The sequence below is a fragment of the Pinus tabuliformis genome, chromosome 4_1, assembly GCF_031772625.1.
Source record: "Pinus tabuliformis cultivar Carrire ecotype Pingquan chromosome 4_1, CPIR1, whole genome shotgun sequence".
NCBI lineage: Eukaryota > Viridiplantae > Streptophyta > Pinopsida > Pinales > Pinaceae > Pinus > Pinus tabuliformis.
The window spans coordinates 253,536,971-253,560,899 of record NC_142303.1 but is presented as its reverse complement, the minus strand read 5'-3'; the positions used below and the strand labels follow the sequence as shown (position 1 = coordinate 253,560,899).

The window sequence follows — 23,929 nt, the reverse complement described above, 5'->3', positions numbered from 1 at the left end:
AACTTGACTTTTATGACTTCTTTATAATATTTATGTCAAGACAACAAATCCTAAAGACATCAAGAAGAAGTCTTTGACCTATAAACACTTCTTACTCATGAAGCCCATGATGCAAGAATAATATATTTATTTGTTTCTTTTCTACATAAATTTATAATTATAAGTCATAAAAAAAACTGAACCTAGTTACATTTTCTTCAACACTCCCTCTTAACTAGCGAGGTATTCATTCAATGGTACATGGCTATTCTCAACACTAAAGAGATCTCATAAGAAGAGTCAGACTAGTAATCCATCTGTATAGCATCATTATAACCAACATTGTCACATAGCTAGGCCTTGACTAACAACTCTACCTCTCAATAGACCGGAGCACAATGTTGGCGAGACCAATGACTTATAGACACCTTAGTCATTGTCTCTCAAGGTACATACCCACCCGAGTGTTCACTGCGTATGACCTTCAAGGACTATTCTTGTCTTGGGTTCCCAGCCCTCAAAGAATATCAGTCCTCTTGCCTACTCTTGTCTTGGATGCCCTACACATCCTCAAAGAGTATCGGATGCCAGATGATTACCCAATCCTCCCATTCATTCTTCCAAGTGAAGACAAGAATGTTGTGTCTATCATGTGTCTTCATTTCAATCCATGGCCTTCACCTAGTCTTACAGTTGTTAGTCTTGGTCTAGTGCATGACACATGAAATAGAAAAACACAATTGTCACTCCTTTGTAGTCAGGGGTGATCTAATCCAAGCTCCCTCTTGATCAGGGACCTGTCAGAGCTCCCTCTTAGCTAGGGACTCTTCTATACATCAGCAACTTCTTCTTTGTGGGTCCTTCAGCTGCTAAATCAACTTTTCTCCTTGATGTCATGAAATTTGGTTGAGCTTCTTTCTTGTAGGGCAACAGTCATCGATCACTTTCCTCCTTAGTTCGTCATGTCATTCCTTTCTTCATGGAAAGTGGCCTTCTTCATATCTAGAACCTTCGTCATATGACTACTTATTTCTCATCATGCTTCTTCCATTCATCACATGAATGCTAGTTGTACTTGTAAGTGTGTGAACTTATCCAGATATTATTTAAGAAATCAAGATTCAAAATATATCATTAAATCAAATCGTACCTTACTAGGTGGCTCTTTATCATGACATCTTTCTGTAGGTATCAGCATCTTGCATTCATGTTGACACATCTCCAAAGATATTCATTGTCAAGGGTCTCCATCTTTTCCAGGCTTTCATCAGAGTCTTCAATTTGCTTTGATGCACTTGAAGGCTGATCCTTGTATGTTTCTTTGCTGCCCGTGATTATAGTTATGCATTCAGACTGCCGAGACAAGGTAAGTTATGAGATCCTTTTATCATGACTGTGATTTAATTCTTGCATTTAGATCTTCATTATGATGGATATGTTGCATCTGTTTAATATGTCGAAACAAAAATTGTGTCTAGTATGTCTGCACTGAGATCCTTATTATATTATCCATTGATGAAAAGAGTCCTTCGGAGATTGCGAGATCTACTTATTCAATATCCTTTGTATAATGACACTAACTCCAGAATTCCTCAATTACTAGACTAAGGTAATGCATCACCAATCCATGTAGACGAAATCAAGGCACAGGATAAACTGAATCAGTGTTACTTAAATGCTAATGATGAGTTGATCTTCTTTATGCCCTGTACTAACCATAGCTCTGATACCATGTTGAAGAATCTAGGGCAAAACAATACCTTAATGATTCTTCACTTTATGATAACTGCTTGTGATGTCTTCCCTTTAGTTAACTTCTTTTATGTTAGTGTGTTCATTAATCATCAAACAGTTATCAAAACTAAAAGATCAACAAAATGCAAGTACACAAGATGTTGGCTCCAAGCTAGGGCAAAAACCTCTCCTCTTGAGAGGAAAATCCCTTCAATCTCTTCTTATAGATATTTGTTGACAAATACCAAGACCCTTGAAAACACTAGATACAAAATTACCTCCAGCACACTTCTCACTATCCCTATGCAGTCTTTGTTCTTCAAATGACAAGGTTCTTACATCTCACTGTATTGTCACAGGTCTCCTTCTTTGGACTGTCATTGTCTAAGGAGATTCTCAGTCTCCTTCCTGCTTTACTGTCCAAGCACAGGTATCGGTCTTCTTCACAGTTCTTGGTACTGTTTAAGTCTCAGCTTCCTTCTTTTCTAGTCACAGTCACAACATCGGCTTATTGTAGATTGCGTTCAACAATTGCAGTCACTTATATATTGTCCTATGACAGTATGTCTTCACTGAGGTTACTTGTTATCAAAAATATGTAACCCTAGAATATATCATGTACCCAATCCTCTACGTGCGGTGATACTTCTTCATTTCAATTCTTCATTGTATTCATTAGAGATGTCCGAAGATGATGATCACTTAGAGGTGAGATTATCCCTTATTTATAGTGAATATTGCTTGCACTGTGAGCTGACATGAGTGCTTGGAAATAGGCCGACATTCCCAGTACGGAGATCATTGTCTTCTTCGTAGTCGCGCTGCCAGAGGGATAGTGACAATTGCTTAGGAGAGTAGACCTTGACTTTGATGACTTCTTTATAATATTTATGTCAAGACAACAAATCCTAAAGACATCAAGAAGAAGTCTTTGACCTATAAACACTTCTTGCTCATGAAACCCATGATGCAAGGAATAATAAATTTATTTGTTTCTTTTCTACATAAAATTATAATTATAAGTATAAGTCATAATGAAAACCGAACCTAGTTACATTTTCTTCAACAAAAGACTCGGTCAAACTGCCCAGAATTTGCTCAATCAACAAATCAAAATCTTGGTCAAACTGCAGTCAAACAAACTGCCCAGAACTTGGTTAAACTTGCCCAGAAAGTCTCAGTCAACTTTCCAGAAAACTCAGTCAACTGCCTTAGAAATTCTCAGTCAACTATCTCAAAATTTCAGTCAATCTATGCCTCAGAAATTCTTGGCCAACTGCCTCAGAATTTCGATCAAACAATGCCTCAGAAATTCTCGGTCAACTGCCTCAATTTTTTGTTCAAACTACGCCTCAAAAATTCTCAGTCAAGTGCCTCAGAATTTAGGTCAAACAATGGTCAACGCTAGTCAAACTTTAATCTTCTTCTCTCTCTCCTTTGCACATGTGAACAAAAGAAGAAATGACTTATGTGTGTGATCCGAATTCTCCAGATGAGGGAGGCCGAATCGATATATAGCTGTCAAAAGGAGGTGGGTTTGCCCAAAGGTCACACCCATTCGCATGGTGGGGCCAACAACCTATCTCTTTGGAGCCTACATGAACTTTAAAATCATAATTTTTCTTTCTTTTAATTTGCCGACTTGTGTAGCTGGCAATACCAACTGCAACTACCCAAAAATCAACACTCCCTCTTCTCTAGGGAGGTATTCACTTTGACTTCCTGAGATGTCTTCTTTGTTGAACAAGTTCTCCATCCTAAGAAAAGATTGAATGAGCCTGCTATGTTAATGTGTCCATCCACTTTATGTTCTATCCTAAAACCGTGTGGAAATCATCTTGCATCAGCATCATACAAAGAATCTAGTTACCTACTAGTCAAATATCCTTTGCAAATGGACCTAGTCACCCACTAGCCAAATACCCTTTAACGATATGGCCAGGTACCCACTAATCGGGGTAAACACAAGACTAGTCCTAGGTCACCAACTATCCAAGTCGTCACTTGGAACTAGGTCAGTGTCCTTAACCAATGGTGAAACCCTAGGCCAATTTACCATTCCTTCATGTCATCACATGATACTTGAATGGTAAAACACTTGCCCGATGTTATGGGGCACTCACTCTACCCACTAGCCAAGTAACCCTTGGCAATATGGTCAAAACCTTCTAACTAGGGGAGCACTATGGGCCCTAATGCTCTCTGGCCAATCTCCCTAGCCACATCACATGGCTCCTAGTCAATACCCTGAAAAGAAGACACAAAGGGGTCTAATGACGAATACACTGTCGATCATTATGAGAGAGATGAGGTCCAAAATATTGACTGCATAAATAGAATAATATTTCCTTGTACTAGGGATCTTCAAATGATATGACAAATAGATGTTCATTAGGAAGATCATCATTCAAGAGAGAGTTTGAGGCACCACTAGGGAGGTTGAAAAATAATTCGGTGAGGACCAAAGCTTTCTTACTCTTGGGAGTAGCAAACTCAAGATCGAACTATTGGAGAATGATGATCCAATGGGTGAACATACCATTGATAATTCACCGACTCAAAAGGTAGGACCTAGGGAGAATATTTGCCCTTGATGTTACAACATCAACACTCCCTCTAACCGAGGGAAGCATTCTCAACCACTCCAAGCTTGCCCCTAACGTAAACAAACTTCATCTTGGGACATAGGAAATGTATTGGAGCCTCACTGCTCCCTTTTGTACCATGTAGTGGTACTTGATCTCAATGTGCTTCGACCTGTCATCACGACCATCTCCAGCACCTGATCAAACAATCCTACGAGTAGCTTTTGAAGCCACACTAATTCACAACTCACCAAACTAGTTGCGATATACTCAGCCTTTGAGTGCGATAGATGTTTGCTTCTTGTTCATCTAAGATATCATAGTAGAACCCAAATTGAAGCAACATCATGATGTGCTCTTCCTGCCTTCAGCACTCCCAACTCAATCTAAATATGTATATCCCTGGAGTTGTACTTCATCATCTGAAACATATCTCAATCCATATCCAATTGTACCATGCCGATATCTCAACACATGTTGTGTAACTGACTGGGTGCCCCCTCTAAAACTGAAATAGATCTTGTTGTGGCAATCTTGTTTGCTCCCTCTGCCACTGTTGCTTCCTAGTCACTGAAGCATATCTGTTGTTTGCATTGTCCCACGAGGACGCATCCCCCAAGGTCAGGTGCACGCACCCCTCGCAACCGAGAGTCATGGGGAGACATAAGGGAGAGTGTTTCCCCAATGTGGGGGACGCGACTCCCCAAAACGAGTGCTTTTGGGCGTCCCATTTGAGGGGGACACCCCCCCCTTGAATTTGTCTAATAACTCCTAATAAAAAATAATAATAATAACAAAATGAAAATCACGTATTAAAAAATTAAAAAAAAAATAAAAAATAAAACTAAACTAAACATTAAAAAGTTACCTAGGTCAACTTACCTATTCATTCCCCAAATTTTCTTGCCCGTCATTGAGCTCTACTAAGTTCTCTTCTACCGTTGTCGAATTGTGCTCTTCTGTTGTTGTCGAACTCTTCTTTCCTGTCGTCTAGCTCTTCTCTCCTGTCATAGAGCTCTTCTCTTCTGTCGGCGAGCTCTGCTCTATTGCATGTCATCGAACTCTACTCCTCCAGCATCTTCTGCCCTCGAGCTCATTCATTTTGAGGTTGTTTTCTGCCCTCGGGCTCATTCATTTTGAGGTTGTTTTCTGCCCTCGAGCTCCAACATCCACCACCAGTCTTGTCGTTGTCAACCTCCAAAATCCAACGCCATTGCTAGTAGTTGTCTCAACCTCCATTGGCGTCTTGTTAAAATTGGCAACTAGGGCCAAATTCCACTTTGGTCTGCTCCTTTGAAGAAGATTATTGTGGCATTGAATTCCTCTTTTCGAGAGGTCCAAAATCGACCTTAAGATCACCAAATTTGGATAAGGAAAAATATTTATTTACTTAAAAGAAATTCTACAAGTCATGACCTTATTAAGGTGGGAAAAATGAAAATTTGAAATTCAAATTTGCCTCCAAAATGTTAAGGTCGGCTTCACCTCCATAAGGACAAATTGTTATATATATAGGTGTCCTCCATTCTCATTAGACATATCTTAGAGACATCAAAAGGCTTCTGAGGTAGCCGAGTTCTTGAAGGAGGACACAGTGCTTGTTGTTTTGGGTCTCTCTTCTCAGGTAGGGCCGAGAATTTCCAGAAGGGCAGCCGCAAACTTTGAGGGAATTTTTGGAGTGTTTTTGTGGGTTAAATTTGTCCTTGCAAGATCAAATTATAGAGAAGAAAGGTTGGTTGTATTCATGCACTGTTGTTGGGTTAGTTTGTGGACGTTTTGAGACTGCTCTTCAAATCTACCCCTCTAGGGCAGCAGCGGGTCTGAATCATCACTATAAAGGGGACCGAGACTACTATCATGGGCCTAGGTCAGCGCGAGGGGTCAGCGATGGTCTTCTTCATGCATGTCAGTGGAAGCCGCAGTAGAAAAGAGGGTCTTTGGATCACATGAATCAAATCAGAGTGGACAGTAAGCAACCCTAACCAGATTCCAGTTGACTAAATATTGGTATTACAGTTTGAGCCCACACTTGTTTAAGATATTGAATCTTCAAATTGTAAGTCATTTTGACTTTGGATTATTGTACTCTCTCTCTCTGTTGAACATTCAATATTAATAATAAGAAGAATTGATATAGGGTTTTCCCCATCTTGGGGTTTTTCCCTGGCTTGAGCCATATCCTTGTGTACTCTTGTCTTGGCTTGTCTTCTACATCTATCTCTTATGTTCTTTCTTCAATCGTTGTCAGTTTGACACTGTTTCATGAGATTGCTAATGGAAATAAAATAGACTAACAAACGAGCTTATATGGAATTTTGAAGTGACCGTCCTAAGCTAAGAACATGTTATCTAAATTAACATGTCTAGACTCCAACTTATAGTGTTTTTGTGGGCCTCAAACCTCCAGCATCCAATTCTTTTTTTGCTAGTAGTTGTCATAATCATCGACCATCCTTCTCTCTGTCTCAAAAGAAGGGAGAATAATTAGGAGACAGCAGATGCAATTTGCAAGTCTCAATGGTCCCTTCAACAAGCCTAATGCAAGGAAAGATCACAATGACTTAGGCCAGGATGACCCCATTGGTTGGTGGACCATGCATGGAGATGATGCTCCAAAGATCCAACAACCATGCAGTAGAGCGGAATTGGTCCACATATAGCTTCATCCAGTCTATCAAGAGGAATTGACTTTCCTCTAGGAGAGCAGAGAAACTAGTCGCAATGCACAGTTCTCTACGTCGTGCACATAGGAAGACACCAGAATATCAGAGGGGACCAGCAACACTATGGGATGTGGGTCCAAAGGATAGTGCACAAATAGATGATGAGGATGGACAAGATGAGTTGCATGATGATTTGATTGGAGTTTCGTTGGTTACTCAAGAGAGTGATTCTGACTCAGATACCGACATTCCCATTGATGGTCTCGATGACTTCATGCAGCAGATGGATGTAGAGGACCAATCATTGAGATTGAGTCTTTGATGTTGATTTTATTTTCAATGTTCATTATCCAATTTTACTTTTCAATTTCAACTTTTGAGTTATGACACTAGATATTGATGACCTCAGATTGATTCTTGACTCCTCACACTCAACCTTTTCGAGTTTGAGACTTTGAGTTATATAAATTTTGAATTTAGTAATTTTACTATTTTAGTGTTCAAACTTCAGTATCTAATATATAGTATATAGTAATACTAATATTAATATACTAGTATGTTTTGCTTTCAATTTAGATTCTGGAATGATGAATGATGAATTTAATTGTTAAATCAATGTAGATCGTAAAATGATGAATGATGAATGATATGGATCAATGTATTTGAATATTTCATTTTTGAATTTTATTATTGAATCTCATGATATGGATGAATGATGAGTATGTCCTATGATTCATGAATGATGTATGTATCAAAATGAGTAATGAGGATGGATCAATGTATGTCATTATTTAATTCAATTATGAATTTAAATTTTACGTGTGGATCAAATTTCAATGTATTACTATTAGTATGTTTATGCTTTCATTATTGAATATGAACCTGAATATATATATATATATATATATATAATTAAAAATTATATACCCCGACGTCCCCTCACACCCCCAAAGTTTCCCTAAAATTTGAGGGTACTCCCACATGTCCCCCCTGTGCGTCTCCCCGCACCCGCGTCTCCCCACACTGGAGTCTCAGTGGAACATTGGTTGTTTGGCATGGTCCACTCATTGAAGGTATACTACTCTTAGAGACCTCTTGTCTCTAAGCATCTAGTCTGACAATCTCATAACATCCACTTGGACGGCTAGTCCTTCCTCTTTGCCTGATTGTCTCTACATCCTGGGATCCACCAAATCTAAATCTGTTAAATTTGGCAACTAGGGCCAAACTCTACCTTGGACAGCTCATATGATGCAGCTGATATTTTTATTGGATTCCTCTTTCCGAGAGGTGTAGGATTCATCTAAATATCATCTCATTCTAACATGTACGAATGGAATTATGAATTTATTTTGTTTATGGACAAATTGTCAAGGTCGGTCAGCGATCTAATGTAGGCTCAAAGCCCAAAAGACGCGTCTATTCATCCTCAACGTTGCATATAAATAGAAGGTGCATCTACCTCATTTGGACATCATTCATTCTCACACATATCTCTCTCTCCTCATCTGATTGGGTCGTACAACTTCAGGGCAGCCTTCTCTCTCTCCACACATGCGAAGGAGAGTCTACGTTTTATGTTTTGGGCATTGACTGAATTGCAAGAAGGGTTTGACCAGCGTTGACAGAGCTGTTGTTGACCGAGTTTGACTGCATTTTTATTGGGGGATTTTCTGTTTGGGCAGGCCGCATTTTTGGGCACAAAAATCGAGGCAAACAGAGTTGTTTGACCAGCGTTGATCACAGGTTTGACCTCTGCATTAACCAAGTTTGATTGTCATTTTCAAAACTATTTTGCATTGATTTGGATGATTGTTGGAGGCCGAGTTGACTGGGTTTGACCAAGCTGATTTGAAGGAGAAATTCTGCCCTGTTGACCAACATTGACTTTCTGGTTAGGGCTTCCTGTGGCTGTTGTTTGACTGGACAGATTTGACTTTGATTGGGCAAGTGAATTTTGCATATTGTACTCTCTCTGTGCTGAACTTTTGAAGAATAATAAGAAGAATTGATCAAAGGGTTTCCCCACATTGGGGTTTGTCCTTAGCATGCACCACATCTTGTGTCCTCTTGTCTTGGCTTGTCTTCTACTGTTTTTATTTATGTTCTATTTGCATTTATTGTCATGTTAATGTGATTTCTAATTTGGAAATTGATATTGGGCTAATAAGAAAATTGAAGTAAATTTCTCTTAAGCATAGAACACACCATTGTTTTCTAAAAATAACATGGTATCAAAATTGAAGTGAAGACAAAGCCTAAGCAAGAGTGAAAAGAGCAATCACTGAGAAGAGCAATCACCGAGATTTGTTGGACAAGGACAAGAGTCAATGGCCTCCGCATTTTACTTCAAGCCTGATGATAAGCTCAATGATAAGTCTGATTATCATGCATGGAAGATGTCTCTTGATTTGACTTTGGAAGAGCAAGATGTTAGGGACTATGTGCAGGGAGAGATTTCTGAACCTCCTTCAAATGCATCGGCTACCACGAAGACAAAGCACAAGAAGGGTGAAGTCAACACAAAGAAGATTATCAGGGCTATTAGCAAGCATTTGGTTGCATATATCTCTGACTTGAACACATCTAAGGAAATGTACGACAGATTGGTTGGCATGTTCAAAGCTAGCAATGCAAACCAAGTTCTCTTTCTCAAGAACAAATTGAAGGACATAAAGAAGGGAAGGGGTGAATATATTCAATCCTATTACATGAGGATTACCGAGATCAAAAATGATATTCTTCCAATTGGAAAAGTTATTGCTAATAGGGAGCTCACTCCCATTTCCCTTGGAGGACTCCCTTGTGAATGGCATGTGTTCAACACTACTATTCTCAACAACGACAGGATTCCGGGTTTTGAATAATTGCTGACTAGGTGTTCTCAAGAAGAAACAAGGATGATGGAAACAAATATGCCTTCAAATAGAAATGATCCTCCTGCATTCTCTGCTCATGCTAAAAGGAAGAACAATGCAAGTTCAAAGAAGCATTGTCAAGAAAGACCAGGATTCAAAAATGGAAGGAAGGGAAGATGCTTCATTTGCAACAAGTTTGGCCACTATGCTAGGGAGTGTCCTAATAGAAGGGATACACCTCATGATGATGACAACCACAACAACAACAATTTCAGGGGCAAAAACAATCAAAGGAATGGCAAGATTAAAAACAAAGGAAAAAGGAATGCTCCCACTACTCAACATCAAAATGGTTGCCATCCCAAAAGATCAAGAAACTCCAGGTATGATGAATCTAATGTTGTTGATCACAAGAAAAAAGAATTTTATCCTATATCTGCCCTCTCTACTGCCTCTCCTCCATATACTTTTGGAAATTGGTTGATTGATAGTGGTGCCTCAAGGCACTTCACTGGGTATACGGAAGCTCTTTCAAATCTGATAGAAAATGATACAAATTTGGAAATCATTCTTGGAGACAATGCCACATATCCCGTCAAGGGAGTTGGGAATGTTACTCTTCAATTGAATAAAGATAACACCATTCATCTAGAAGAAGTACTATATGTACCTGACCTAAAGAAGAACCTAGTATCTATCTTGGCAATGGAGGACAAAAGATTTAAGGTGGCATTCATTGATGGAAAGGTACATGTTTGGAAAAGAAATTTCAAAGAAGCATTTACTCTTGGATTCAGGTTGACAGCGTATATCAAGTTGGAGGAAGTTCACTAGGAGCTATGTTGTGCGATACATCTCTTCAGCCTGAATTATGGCACCGAAGGCTTGCTCATCTTCATTATAAAGCCCTACTCGATGCGAGGAAGATGGTAACAGGTATGCCCGAATTTAAAGTAGAACATGAAGGAGTTTGTCAAGGATGTGCCGAAGGAAAACATACAAGGGGACCATTCCCCTCAAGTGATAGCAAGACTAACGTCATATTGCAATTGATTCATTTTGATCTATCTGGTATGATGCCCATGAACTCTTTGGGAGGATATTTATATTATGTTATCTTTGTGGATGATTTCTCTTGCAAAACTTGGACATATTTCTTAAAGAAGAAGGACGAAGTATTCTCATGGTTCCGTTCTTTCAAAGCCTTGGTCAGAAATCAAACCAGGAAGATGATCACAATCTTGAGGACCGATAATGAACCGAATATGAATCAAATGAGTTCAATGACTATTGTAGAGAAATTGGCATTAAGAGGGAGACTACTACCGCATATACTCTTAAGAAAAATGGTGTTTTTGAAAGGAAGAATTGTTCTATTATAGAAGCCACTCGTGACATGCTTCATGATCAAAGCCTTCCGAAGTTCTTATGGGTAGAAGCTGCAAACACTGCAGTGTACGTTCAAAATAGATGCCCACATCAAGCATTGGACTCAGAAACTCCCAAAGAAGTTTTCACCAATAAGAAACTTGATGTTTCTCACTTTATAATTTTTAGTAGTCTCGTATATTTTCATGTGCCAAAAGAAAAGAGAAGCAAATTGGATGCATCTGGGAAGAAAGGAACATTTGTGGGCTACAGTGAAACTTCTAAGGCATATAGAATCTATGTGCCTGGTCAAAGAGAAGTGGAGATAAGTCATGATGTCACCTTCGATGAAGATGCTGCCCTTGGGAAGATTAGTAACCTTCCTATTCCAAGGAAGGACAAAGAAGCAGATTCAGGAAAACAGGGAGAACCGCAGGATGAGCCGATGCCCAATGTTGAAGGACCAATGGATCCCATTGATCCACCTCCTCATGAGCCCTCCTCCTCGAAAAGGAGACCCTCATGGCTTAGGGAAACTCTCGAAGATGTCGAGAGACATGTTGCACCAAGGGGGACATTTCGTGAAAGTAAGAAGCCGAATAGGTACCAAGGGTACTTAACTGCCATGAGCACCATTGTTCTATCTGAAACTTGCACATTCGAAGAAGCTATGAAGCACCAAGTTTGGAAGGATGCTATAAACAAAGAGTATGAGTCGATTATGAAGAATGATGTCTAGGATATGGTCCCTAGACCCAAGGACAAATCCGTTGTCACCTTGAAATGGCTCTACAAGATCAAACATGGAGCTAATGGAAGTGCTAAAAAGTTCAGGGCTAGATTTGTTGCTCAAGGCTTCTCTCAAAAGGAAGGTGTGGACTGTGATGAGATATTTGCACCTGTTGCCTGATATATCACCATCCATTCGATTATAGCCCTTGTTGCCTCGCAAGGATGGAATCTAAACCAGATGGATGTCAAGACGGCCTTCTTACATGGTTCAATTAAGGAGGAAGTCTATGTACAACAACCCGAGGGATTCGAAGTTCAAGATCGTCAGACACATGTATGCAGGTTGAAGAAATCCCTCTATGGATTGAAGCAAGCTCCCCGAGCTTGGTATGAGAGGATCGATGGCTATCTAATGAAGCTGGGATTTACAAGAAGTGAAGTTGATCCGAACCTTTACTTTAAGGTTGAGAATTATAGACCTCTCATCTTGGTACTTTATGCAAACGATCTCTTTCTATCAGGTGCAGACCCTCTTATTCATCAATGTAAGAGGGAGTTCGCTTCGAATTCGAGATGGACCTAGGACTCATGCATTATTTCCTAGGGTTGGAGATCTGGCAAAAGCCAGGTGAGATTTTCCTTTCTCAAGGAAAATACATTGTGAAGCTACTTGAAAGATTTGGGATGGTGGACTGCAAGCCCGTGACTCCTCTGATGGAACTTAACTACAAGAAGTTATGTGGAAGTGTTGCTGGGCCAGATTTGGGAAATCCTTTTGAGAATCGTCAACTCGTGGGGGCCCTGATGTTCTTGGTGAAATCCCGTCCGGACATATGTTTTGCGTGAATACATTGAGTCAGTTTATGATTGAGCCTCATCACATACACTAGATTGTTGCCAAGAATCTCTTGAGATATCTCTGAGACACAATCACCTATGGACTGAGATACACTGTCAGGAATGTGAGACCCCATGGTTATTCTAATGCTGATTAGGCTAGCAGTGTGGTGGATTGTAAGAGCACATCTGGATGTTGCTTCTCTCTAGGTTCTACTTTGATATCCTGGATGAGCAGGAAGCAAAAGTCGATGGCTTTGAGCACCGTTGAGGCTGAATACATTGTTGCTAATATGGCCTCCTGTGAAGATGTTTGGATGAGGAAGCTCTTTAGTGAGTTGTTTGGACATGTGTTGGATACCACCATTATCTATTGCGACAACCAAAGTGGGATTCGTCTTTCTCAAAATCTCGTGTTTCATGACCGCTCCAAGCATATTGATATCAGGTACCACTTTATTCGGGATATGGTACAACGGGGAGTAATAAGGCTCCGTCATATTGGGACTAATGATCAAATTGCAGATATTCTTACGAAGCCCCTGGGGAAGGTCAAATTCTTAACCTTCCGTGAACGACTTGGAGTCACGAAGAGACCATCTTATGAGGGTCTCGTTTGATTTGGATATTGAGCTCTGGGAGCTTCGGGGGGCTTGGGGTACTTCTTGGAGCGATGAGAGACCATAGGGTAAGTGGTTCACCTTCCCCTGTGATACCCCATGTTGATATATGCATAGGATGAGTGGTTCACCTTCTCCTGTGGCATATGAGCAGGATGAGTGGTTCACCTTCTCCTATCGATACATCCTACCCATGCAGTCTAGGACTCATGGGAAGTACCTCTCATCTGGCCAATGAGTAAGTAAATGAGGATAGGGACCATAATACTACCAATGGCCTCATTGTGTACTACCGTACTCCCTATGCTAGGATGTTTGATACTGATCTGGGATCAATGGAGGCTGACTTCGGGCTAGTGGAGAGTAGTATGATACACTCTTGATTATTGGAGACTGACTTTGGGTCAGTGGAGAATGGTATGATACATTCTCGATCATTTCTTCTTCATTATTTCTTCATGGTTCAGCAGAGCAGAGCAAGGATGACAAGGATGGTTCAGATTGTCAGATGGTTTGGCAGGGGGAGTTCTTCCTAGATGAGAGGGAGTGATAAATTTGGCAACTAGGGCCAAACGCCACCTTGGACAGCGCATATGATGCAGTTGATATTTTTATTGGATTCCTCTTCCCGAGAGGTGTAGGATTGATCTAAAGATCATCTCATTCTGACATGTACAAATGGAATTATGAATTAATTTTGTTTATGGACAAATTGTCAAGGTCGGTCAGCAACCTAATGTAGGCTCAGAAGCCCAAAAGACATGTCTATTCATCCTCAACGTTGCATATAAATAGAAGATGCATCTACCTCATTTGGACATCATTCATTCTCACACATATCTCTCTCTCCTCATCTGATTGGGTCGTACAACTTCAAGGCAGCCTTCTCTCTCTCCACGGGTGCAAAGGACAGTCTGCGTTTACTGTTTTGGGCGTTGACCAAATTGCAGGAAGGGTTTGACCAACGTTGACCGAGCTGCAGTTGACCAAGTTTGATTGTGTTTTTCTTGGGGAATTTTCTATTTGGGCAGACCGCATTTTTGGACATAGAAATCGAGGCAAGCGGAGTTGTTTGACAAGAGTTGACCACAAGGAATTGACCGTAGGTTTGACCTCTACGTTGACCAGGTTTGACTATCATTTTTAGGACTTTTTTGGGCTGATTCGAATGACTGTTGGAGGCCGAGTTGAGTGGGTTTGACGAGGTGATTTGAAGAAAAAATTACGCCATGTTGACCAACATTGACTTTCTAGTTAGGGCTTCCTGTGGCTGCTGTTTGACTAGACAGATTTGACTTTGATTAGGCAAGTGAATTTTGCATATTGTACTCTCTCTCTGCTAAACTTTTGAAGAATAAGAAGAAGAATTGATCAAAGGGATTACCCACATTGGGGTTTGTCCCTGGCATGCGCCACATCTTGTGTCCTCTTGGCTTGGCTTGTTTTCTATTGTTTTTATTTATGTTCTATTTGCATTTATTGTCATGTTAATGTGATTGCTAATCTGGAAATTGATATTGCACTAATAAGAAAATTGAATTCAATTGCTCTTAAGCATAGAACATACCATTGTTATCTAAATTTAACAAAATCAAAGCCTCTCAGCTTCTTCAGAATTGTCACCATAGGAATGGACTTGCAGTCCATCATCCCAAATCTCTGAAGAATCTCAGTAGTATACTTTCCTTGACCAAGGAAGTAATGCATCAAATCTAGATCCTTCATCTCGAATTCAAAGGTCAACTCCCTCTAACATTGAAGCAAGGCTTGACTACTCCCTCTATCATGGAAGCAAATCCTCTCGCCACTGTTGCTCCCTCTATTACCTGAGTCCTGCTCCTATCATAAACAAGTGATATAATAACAAGATCAACCAAGACTCAACAGATATCCATCAATCTGAGAATACCATGCCCGAGGTTCGGACTCTATACAAAACTTTCTTCAGTCTACAAACATGAGACTCCTTCTCATGTACCTCAAAGCCTTCAGGTTGTTCTATGTACAATCACTCCATTAAGGAAAGTGATCTTTACATCCATCAAAAATAACCTCCAATCCATAACAGAAGCAATAAAAATAATAATTTTAATAGAAGTGTACTTGGCAACTGGAGAAAATATCTCCTCATAGTCCTCTCCCTCTTTCTGGGATAACCCTCTTGGCACAAATTTTGCTTTGTACTTCTCTATGTTGCCATCTACCACATGCTTGATCTTGTAGATCCACTTGGAAGTCATCACTAGCTTTTCTTTAAGTATCGGTACAATTTCCACACATCATTCTTCATGATGGATTTCCTCCATCATGGCATCCTTCCAAACTACCCGGTTGTCTGCTCCCTTTGAACTAGAAGCCCATCCAGTCATCTAGCATGGTTCTAGATGCAATACAATTTCGCCCTCTTGAACACAAATCACTCTAGCTGAGTTAATGCTCTATCTTGGGAGAATCCTCTCTCCACAAACTTTGCTTCGTTCTTCCTAATGCTTCCATCTGTTGCAAGAGCCTTGGCAGCCTTCACGATGTGCCTGCAAACCTCATTATGATGCCATGGAAGAAACGATTATAACCATGCAAAAAATAAAAGACACAGATTGTACAAAAAAATAAGTAATAACAATCAAGAAGAAAGAAAAAATGAAATACTTATCTTTTGATCTTAGGATTGTAGGGAATTGTCAACTCCCTATTAGTCCAAGGCCTTGAACTATCTATCTATATTGTCTTAAATAATAAGATCATATGTATTGTCATTCCTAGATCTCTTCTGATGTGGATGCTCATCATCATCAATGTCTGCAGCTGAAGCATGTTGCTTGTCCTTCCTCTTTCTATCATTCTTCCTTTCAGGACACTGGTTTTTATAGTGACCAAACTTGTGACAATTGAAACACTGAATCTTTGACATATCCTTCTTCTTTTGATCCTGAACAGGAGCAAGTCTTCTACCTATATTCCTTTTCTGAAATTTTCCAAATTTCTTCTTCCTTTACCATTCTTTGTATGAGTTGCAAGTGCTTGGGACTCATCATCTTGAGGTTTCTGAATTTTCCCTTTTGATATTAGCCTAGACTCCTCTTGAGTACAGGCAGTCCATAGTTGATCAAACTTTGGAATTTCTGATCTGCCACAAATGCTTGATACAAATGAATCCCAAGATCTAGAAACTCATTAAGAGTCACAGTCACAAGTTCTGATTCGTCAATATTTCCTCCAATGGCTTTAAGTTGATCTCTTAACTGAGAGATCCCGTTAAAGTTGGGCAGCTAGAGAAAGATTCCCCAGCCCATTTGATCAAGCTTCTATAATGGAACAAAATGGATCAAAGAATTAGTATTGGACAAAAGAAAATTAAATTAATGTCAAGTTGGCTTGATCAACCTATTGGAGGGAAAATGAATTAAATGAAAATTGGAATTTGAATTTAATAGGTCGGCCTAATGTTGGCTCCCTCCTCCGAAGGGACATGTCCCTTGACATAAATCACTATAAATATACACCTATGATCTTCATTGGATCGAAACAAAGATTCGAATATCATCTAAGATGAGCTCAGTTCTATCTTAGGTTCTTTTGGGATGTTTTCTATGGCTTGGTGGTGATTCTATGAAGCCAGAATTCAGAGATCTACCTTTCTACAGTAAGGAAGACACCCTTAACACAATTCAGATTTCTCTGAGATTGTTTTGAAGACTTTCTTGGCACAGTTCAGAGGAGATTATTATCTCATCATAATTCGGACCTCTGTTGAGGAAGATTATAATGAAGCTATTGTTTGGATACATGAAGACTAGTTCGATCTCCAACTGGGTGTAGTGGAAAACTCAGTTCTAATCATATTTAGTTCAATCATGATCTTGGCACTTGACCCAGTTCAATGTATATTCTAGTTTGGATCTTGTTAAGGCTAGTGCAAAGGATGATCAAGTTCAGTGCTCTGTGGGATCACAATTCAGAGTACCATTATGGTTACAACAAAGCATGTTTTCTGAAGAAGCAAGACTACAAGCCGAGACTTTGTTTGAGCTACAGGACATGCCTGAATCGAGGCTAAGGTTGTATATATGTAACTGAACCGAGCCCTTATGCAAGTTACAGTATGACTTGATAAAGGGCTTATATACATTACAGTGTAAAGGATTGTGGAACTGCTTCGCATAATATTACCAGTTGAAGTTATGTTTGCATACAGTATGCATATTGATGACACCTAGTGCTCAGAATAAGACATAATTGTCATCCTGACTGTTATCTATTTTATCTCAATTTTCTTTACATATATATTTGGGTTATTGAATATCATATGACCAAACAGTAATCTTGATCATGCTTCTCATCATGGTGCAATGACTACAGTATACTTGGGATGTTGACAATAACCCTACTTTGTGATGACTCAGATTGGACAATGTCAAATTCAGCTGACAGTATAGTAACTCTTTCCAGGGCCATGACAGCAATGACAATTGGACCCTGACTTACATCAGAATGATAATGACAATGGCATTGACAGGGCTTGTTGAGCAAGCATAGTGACTATGACTAGGCTTGTTGGGCAAGCATATGTTGTTGGCCCTCAGTGGTTTGATGTATTACATCTCATTGTATCTCTTTCTACTGACTCTTGATATTATTCTAATAATAAGAAGAATTGAGTTTGGGTTTTCCCCCTTGTGGGGTTTTGCCCTGGTCTCCGACTTAAATACTGGTGTCCTTATTGTCTCTACTTTTCTTCTATTGTTCCTTACTGTTAAATTGCATTACTACTATGTATATTGCTGATAATGATGGAATGAATTTACTATGATGAAAAATCTAAAATTGTCTATATGCAACAAATGCCCTAAAAATTAAAATTAACAGATCCACATAAAGTAGGAAACCACAGTATATGATCTAGACAACTACATATCACGAAGTTGATTCCTCGAGGTCATCTTCTAACCAATGTTGTTGACTGCATACAATCCCACTAGGGCATCATACATTTCCTTTGAAGTCTTCAACTCAGAAACAAATGGAATCAAATGGTCTTTGATGGATTCAACAAGAATCCTCTTGGCCTTAATTTCCATCTTCTCTCATTATCTTGAGGTTCAGTAACTTTGCCTTCTACATATTCCACAACATCATTTTCTTCAAGAATAAGATCTATTCTGGTCTTCCAAGCCCTAAAATTTGTTGCACCTTCTAGCCTATATTCAGGCTTGATAAAGGGAGCCATCTGATCAAGAGTCTAATCACAGGTCAGATTGCAGAAAAGGTGTCTTCAAGGAGTGATCTTACTAGTCTTTCTTCACCAATGTTCTGATAACATGTTGATTTTCTAGTGCTACTATAAACAAGCACAATTTTCTGCTACTGATAATTACTTCCAATGATATACAGTCTTACTTTAGCACTTGTCAAAAAATCATTAAGCAATTACACTAAGAAAATTCAACAGTAGATGCAATGGAAACAACAAAGATCACAATAGAAAAACCATGCACAGTAGACACCAAAATTTTTCACCTGGCAAACCCAAACTCGAGAGAAAACCCAGCAATCTTTTCTAGGAGAAATAGCTTATAGTTCAACAAAGGTACAATCTGATTTTTCCAAGCCAAATTTGGTCAAATTAGACCAACAAACTAGCACTTGTTAAACTGGCCTAAAATTCAGCCTCCTGCAGTTGCTCATAAATTCGGTCAAACTTGAGTCAAACAGGCCAAATTTTTGCCTCCTCCTGCTGCCCAGAAGTTCAGTAAAACTTCCCAAAGACTTGGTCAAACTGCCCAGTCAAACTGCGGTCAAAATTGCCCAGAATTTACTCGATCAACAGATCAGAATCTCAGTCAAACTGTAGTCAAACAAACAGCCCAGAACTCGGTCAAACTTACCCAAAAAGTCTCGATCAACTACCCAGAAAACTCGGTCAACTGGCTCAGAAATTCTCGGGCAACTACCTCAAAATTTTGGTCAATCTGTGCCTCGGAAACTGTCATTCAATTCCCATAGAATTTCAGTCGTACTGTGCCTCAAATTCTCTGTCAACCACCTCAGAAATCCAGTCAAACTGTGCCTCAAAAATTCTCGATCAATTGCCTCAAAATTTTGGTCAAACTGTGCCTCAGAAGACTCAGCCAAACACTGATCAATGCTGGTCAAACTTGTTGGTCAAATTTTAATCTTCTTCTCTATCTCCTTCGCATGTGTGAACAGAAGAACATATGACTTGCATGTGTGATCTGAATTCTCCAAATGAGGGAGGCCAAATTGATATATATAGTCATCAAAAGGAGGTGGGTTTGACCAAGGGTCACACCCTTTGTATGGTGGGGCCGACCTGTCTTTCTGGAGCCCACATGAGCTTAAAAATAATATTTTTTCTCTTTTAATTGGCCAACTTGTGTGGCTGGGAATACCGACCACAGCTACCAAAAAATCAACAACAGTTTGCTGGATTGGTAGATGCTATTGTACAAAAATTCATGAAAGTCTCAGGATAAAATCCCATTGAATCAGTTGGGGTTACTGGGTTGGGTCAGGCAAACTGGCTCTCATGGACATCTGGGAAGGCTCCAGCATGAATGGACTGGGGACTCATGCATCTCTGAACTAACCTTGAGAGTTTTCCCTGCTTTCCTGGGATATAAAATTGTTATAGCTTTCGAATAGATGAGACAGCCTATTCTAGACCTATTGTCCAAGGCTGAAAATGCCTCTTGTATTTTCAAGCTCAAAGAGTTGGCTCAACTGGTCATTGCCAATTTTACTAGGCATTTTGCTAGTTCCATGCTATTAGATTCCCATTTTGAATCCCATGGGTGAGGCATGTTATCCACTAGTTTATAGTATATACTGGGGTCTGCACAAAAATCCCAGAATATGAAAGCGAAGGAAATAAGGGTTCTACCTCGTGTCTTTTTCACAATTGGTTGATCCCATGGAGTTAACAAGGCAGCTTTGTTCACCAACAATGGAGAAAATCACTGATAGATGACAGTGATTGGTTATTTTGAATCCTTTAAACATGAAAGCACTGAAGACAGTATTCAAATTCAAATTTCAATGAGGGCAACAATCATTGAAGGCACATCAGGTCTTCACACATAGGGAAGAATTTGCCCTTTGGCAAAAGTTTGTACAAGGCAGGAGTGATTTACACCTGATTCAATCTCCAGGGCACACAAAATCAGTTAGAAGTATTCAAGCCTTTTTGCATCCAAATATCAATGTCACTCAAACAGTCCTCATTAAGATCTTGGCCCACAAACGATGTAGAAATATAGCCTGTCAGAGTCAACTACCTACGGATGATTGTAGTTGTGAAGTTTGTAGCACCAAGAGTGGATTTTGTAGCCTCTACATGTGTGTTATTTGGAGCAAACTTGACTTTGAAGTGAATACTTGACGATGGGTAGTCTATGATACTTGTTCCCACTGGACATAGACAGATTGTGCAATCCGTGAAAAAGAAATAAGCATGGCTTTTAGTAGTAAGGATTGTGCAAGGTCATCCGAAATGTTTTTGAGATGTAGGGCTTGTAAGAGGACACTGCAACTATCAGGGTAAGGGATGCGTTTCCGCAATGTTCACCTGATTGGGATAGGAAAGCCCTCGTGAAGGAATTTGATTGTGTTCAGACGATATTTCATGGAAGTGAGAACTCCAAGGGGAGAAAACTATTTTAAAAGACCGAAGAATTATTGGAAAAAGTGGTGTTGATGATGAGGTTACAGTTTGCAAAGTGATGCAAAATTTCTTTAAAGAGTTAGAGATAGGATTATACTTGGGGACCTCCATATTCCATTTGTGAAATACATTGTCTGATCTTATTGAGCAATCAGACCATCTCTACAGGGTCGTATTGACCGTATGAACTCGCAGAAGGGCGCAGAAGGGATCCGAGTTGGTTTGAAGTGTGCAGACCAATGCTCAAAGGGCTTGCAGAGGCAAAGGGAAGCTTTTCCCTCATGATTATAATCTCTTTCTGAAGGTTTGCTGAGCTAAATAATATAAAAACACCAAGATTGCAAGTTTCCCCAGTTGGGGTTTCCTGGGTAAATTTGTTGTGTATTGTTCATTGTGTGTTTGTCTTCATTTGTTCCTTATTTCTGATGCATGGTAGTTAGTAAACTTAGCTTATTTGTGAATTAAATTTTAAGTTCAGTTTCAGCTCTTTACTTAGTAAAAATTCGGAGATTAGCCAGCTGGGTTTTAGAAAACTAATACTTGGGTTTGGCCTGCGTTATTTAAGGAGGAGGAGGCATATCTTTGAACACTAAACGCTACACTTTTTTAAGCCCACTTGTCAACCCATGGAGAACAAAATTGCATGTTTCGTGAAGCAAGAGATCTTGAAGGGCCTCTGGAAGCTGGATGTTGTGCACCAAAGCCCCACTATTCCCCTCATTTATGGAGATGAGTAAACTTTGAGGGCTTGTGCCCCTTAATTATTGTACAAGTGGCTTACAAACCCATATTTTTTGTAATTCTAAATAGTTTGTTAGAGAAGAGAGCTTTTAACCCCTTCATGGGCTATATTAGGGGCTTTTTCTTAAGAAATTAATATTTTATTGTAAAAGGAAGTTGAGCATCTCCCTAAAAATAGAGACGTACTTCGTATCATTTTGTCATGGTGGCATTAGGGAGAAATCAGTTATAGCTTGTTCTGAAATTTCTATTACTTTTCTCATTATAAAAGAGTGTATGGAAGGATGACAAGAGCAATTTTTTGTGAGGATGGTATTGTGGATGTTTTTGGCATTTTTAGATTTTCATGGCTAGGGTTTGTGGATGATGGATGATTATCATGTTTAATTGTAGTTGTCTAGTGGAGATGGTGCAATCACTTGGTTTATTTTGGCCATATCCCTTCTTGAAAAACCTAAGAAGGTTTCTAGTGGAGAGTCTTACATTGAACTTCCTAGATTTGGTAAGATTCTAGGCTTTTTGGGTCCTCCAAGGTTAGTAATGGACAGCTCTAGATATCACCTATACCCTTTTGCCTTCTCCCAAAGGAATCCTTAGTTAAACTCATGTACCCCGAAAAATATCAGTAGGGGAAGACACTGGTCTCTAGTCATCCCATCAACTTTCATACCCTAAAATTTACCAAAACCATTTTGCTGGATATATCATTCATAGTACCTTGAGATTCATTGCCTTAAATCCTACTAATATTAACCTAGGGAAGTCCCCTTGAGCCAGAGGAGAGCTGGCCTGAAGTGCAGAAGAGGATTGGTGTGGTGACATGGCCCCCTCTTAGTTTCACTCGGATTGCATTTGTGGATCTTGGACTTCATCTCCTAAAGTGTGAGTTTGTCTGATAAGAAGGCGTACTGGCCTACACCAACAGGTTTACTATGGCGTCCACAAATGTAGGGAAACATCCTTTAAGTTTCTGTACAAGGTTTTCCAAGGAATATTTGTGTGTTTTGGCAATAACTATTAATAACAAATATAAAAAAGAATGACAGCTAAAAATAAAAAAAATTGCTTAGAGAACTTGTTCACAGAAATATGGGCTGGTGGATAGTTGCCCGCTTTATAGAGTTCTCTGTTCTGTTTATAAATCATGCAATGAATATAAAACAATGCGTGTGTAACTATGTTTCCAATAAATACTGTAAATCTATTTTTCTCCGCAGAGATACTGTTCTGGCTGTGCTTTGAAAATTCCAAATACTTATCCAGGCGGGTTGGAAGACGTACAGAGATCAAAACAGTCTAGGAAAATGACAGATATTCCACAAAGATTCAGATATATTCTCAATATAAATTTCAAAAAAAAAACCCTTACTAGTATTTGGGTTTGTTCATAGAACTTTCTCACTAGTAACTCATTTCAATGCAAGATCAAAATAGAAGAAACGATACCTGTTCTTGGACGTACGCTTCCAGGTCAGGGAGAAGGTCGGGATTGTAAGGGTTCACAGCCATCAGCTGCACCACCGTGTAAGGCACTTGCTGCTGCTCTCTGTCCATCGATCTCTCTCTCTGCATGATCTGTACCGTTCTATTATTGCGATTGAAAACTCCTTTGCAAAAACCACCCGATATATCAAAATCCAAGATAGGGATTTTCGAGAATGATGTAGGTACTAAGAGTTGCTGGCTACGGTTTTGATTTTGTAGGTGATATGAACCCTGACTAGGTTAAATAGAAGTAATGTTGTAAGTTCCTAAGATTAGTGAAGGTTGGTCCCCAAGCTGAAACTCTATCACGGTCATGTTCACTTTAAAACAGAATGTTCACTTTGAAAGCGTTTTTTATTTTATTATTGTTTCTTGCAAAATGTGTTTCTAATACGAGGGTTTATGGTTATTGAAGTTTGAATATGGATTATTAAATAATTAACTTATATAAATTAAATCGTTTAGTGTATTTATTATTTAAGTGAAATTATAATTTTATTTTCCAAAATTATTATTATTATTAATTATATAAAAAAAGTTGTAATCTATTTCGTCACAATTCCGTGATATAATTTTAAGCAAGAATGTGATTTTTTTGTTATTTAAAATTTATTTTTGAATACATAAATAGATTTAGAACTCTCAA

The 23,929-nt window shown here is 39.2% G+C and overlaps 1 protein-coding gene across 1 annotated transcript in view; it reads right to left on the bottom strand.

The window, feature by feature from the left end:
• The window catches only part of EIF3K (eukaryotic translation initiation factor 3K), a 31,106-nt gene extending 7,520 nt beyond the window's left edge, over positions 1-23,586 (bottom strand). Inside the window, exon 1 of the mRNA XM_089419550.1 lies at positions 23,245-23,586. Coding sequence (XP_089275676.1) covers positions 23,245-23,370 — 126 coding nt within the window. The 5' untranslated portion in view covers positions 23,371-23,586. The remainder of the gene's footprint in view (positions 1-23,244) is intronic.
• Positions 23,587-23,929: the final 343 nt, after the last annotated feature.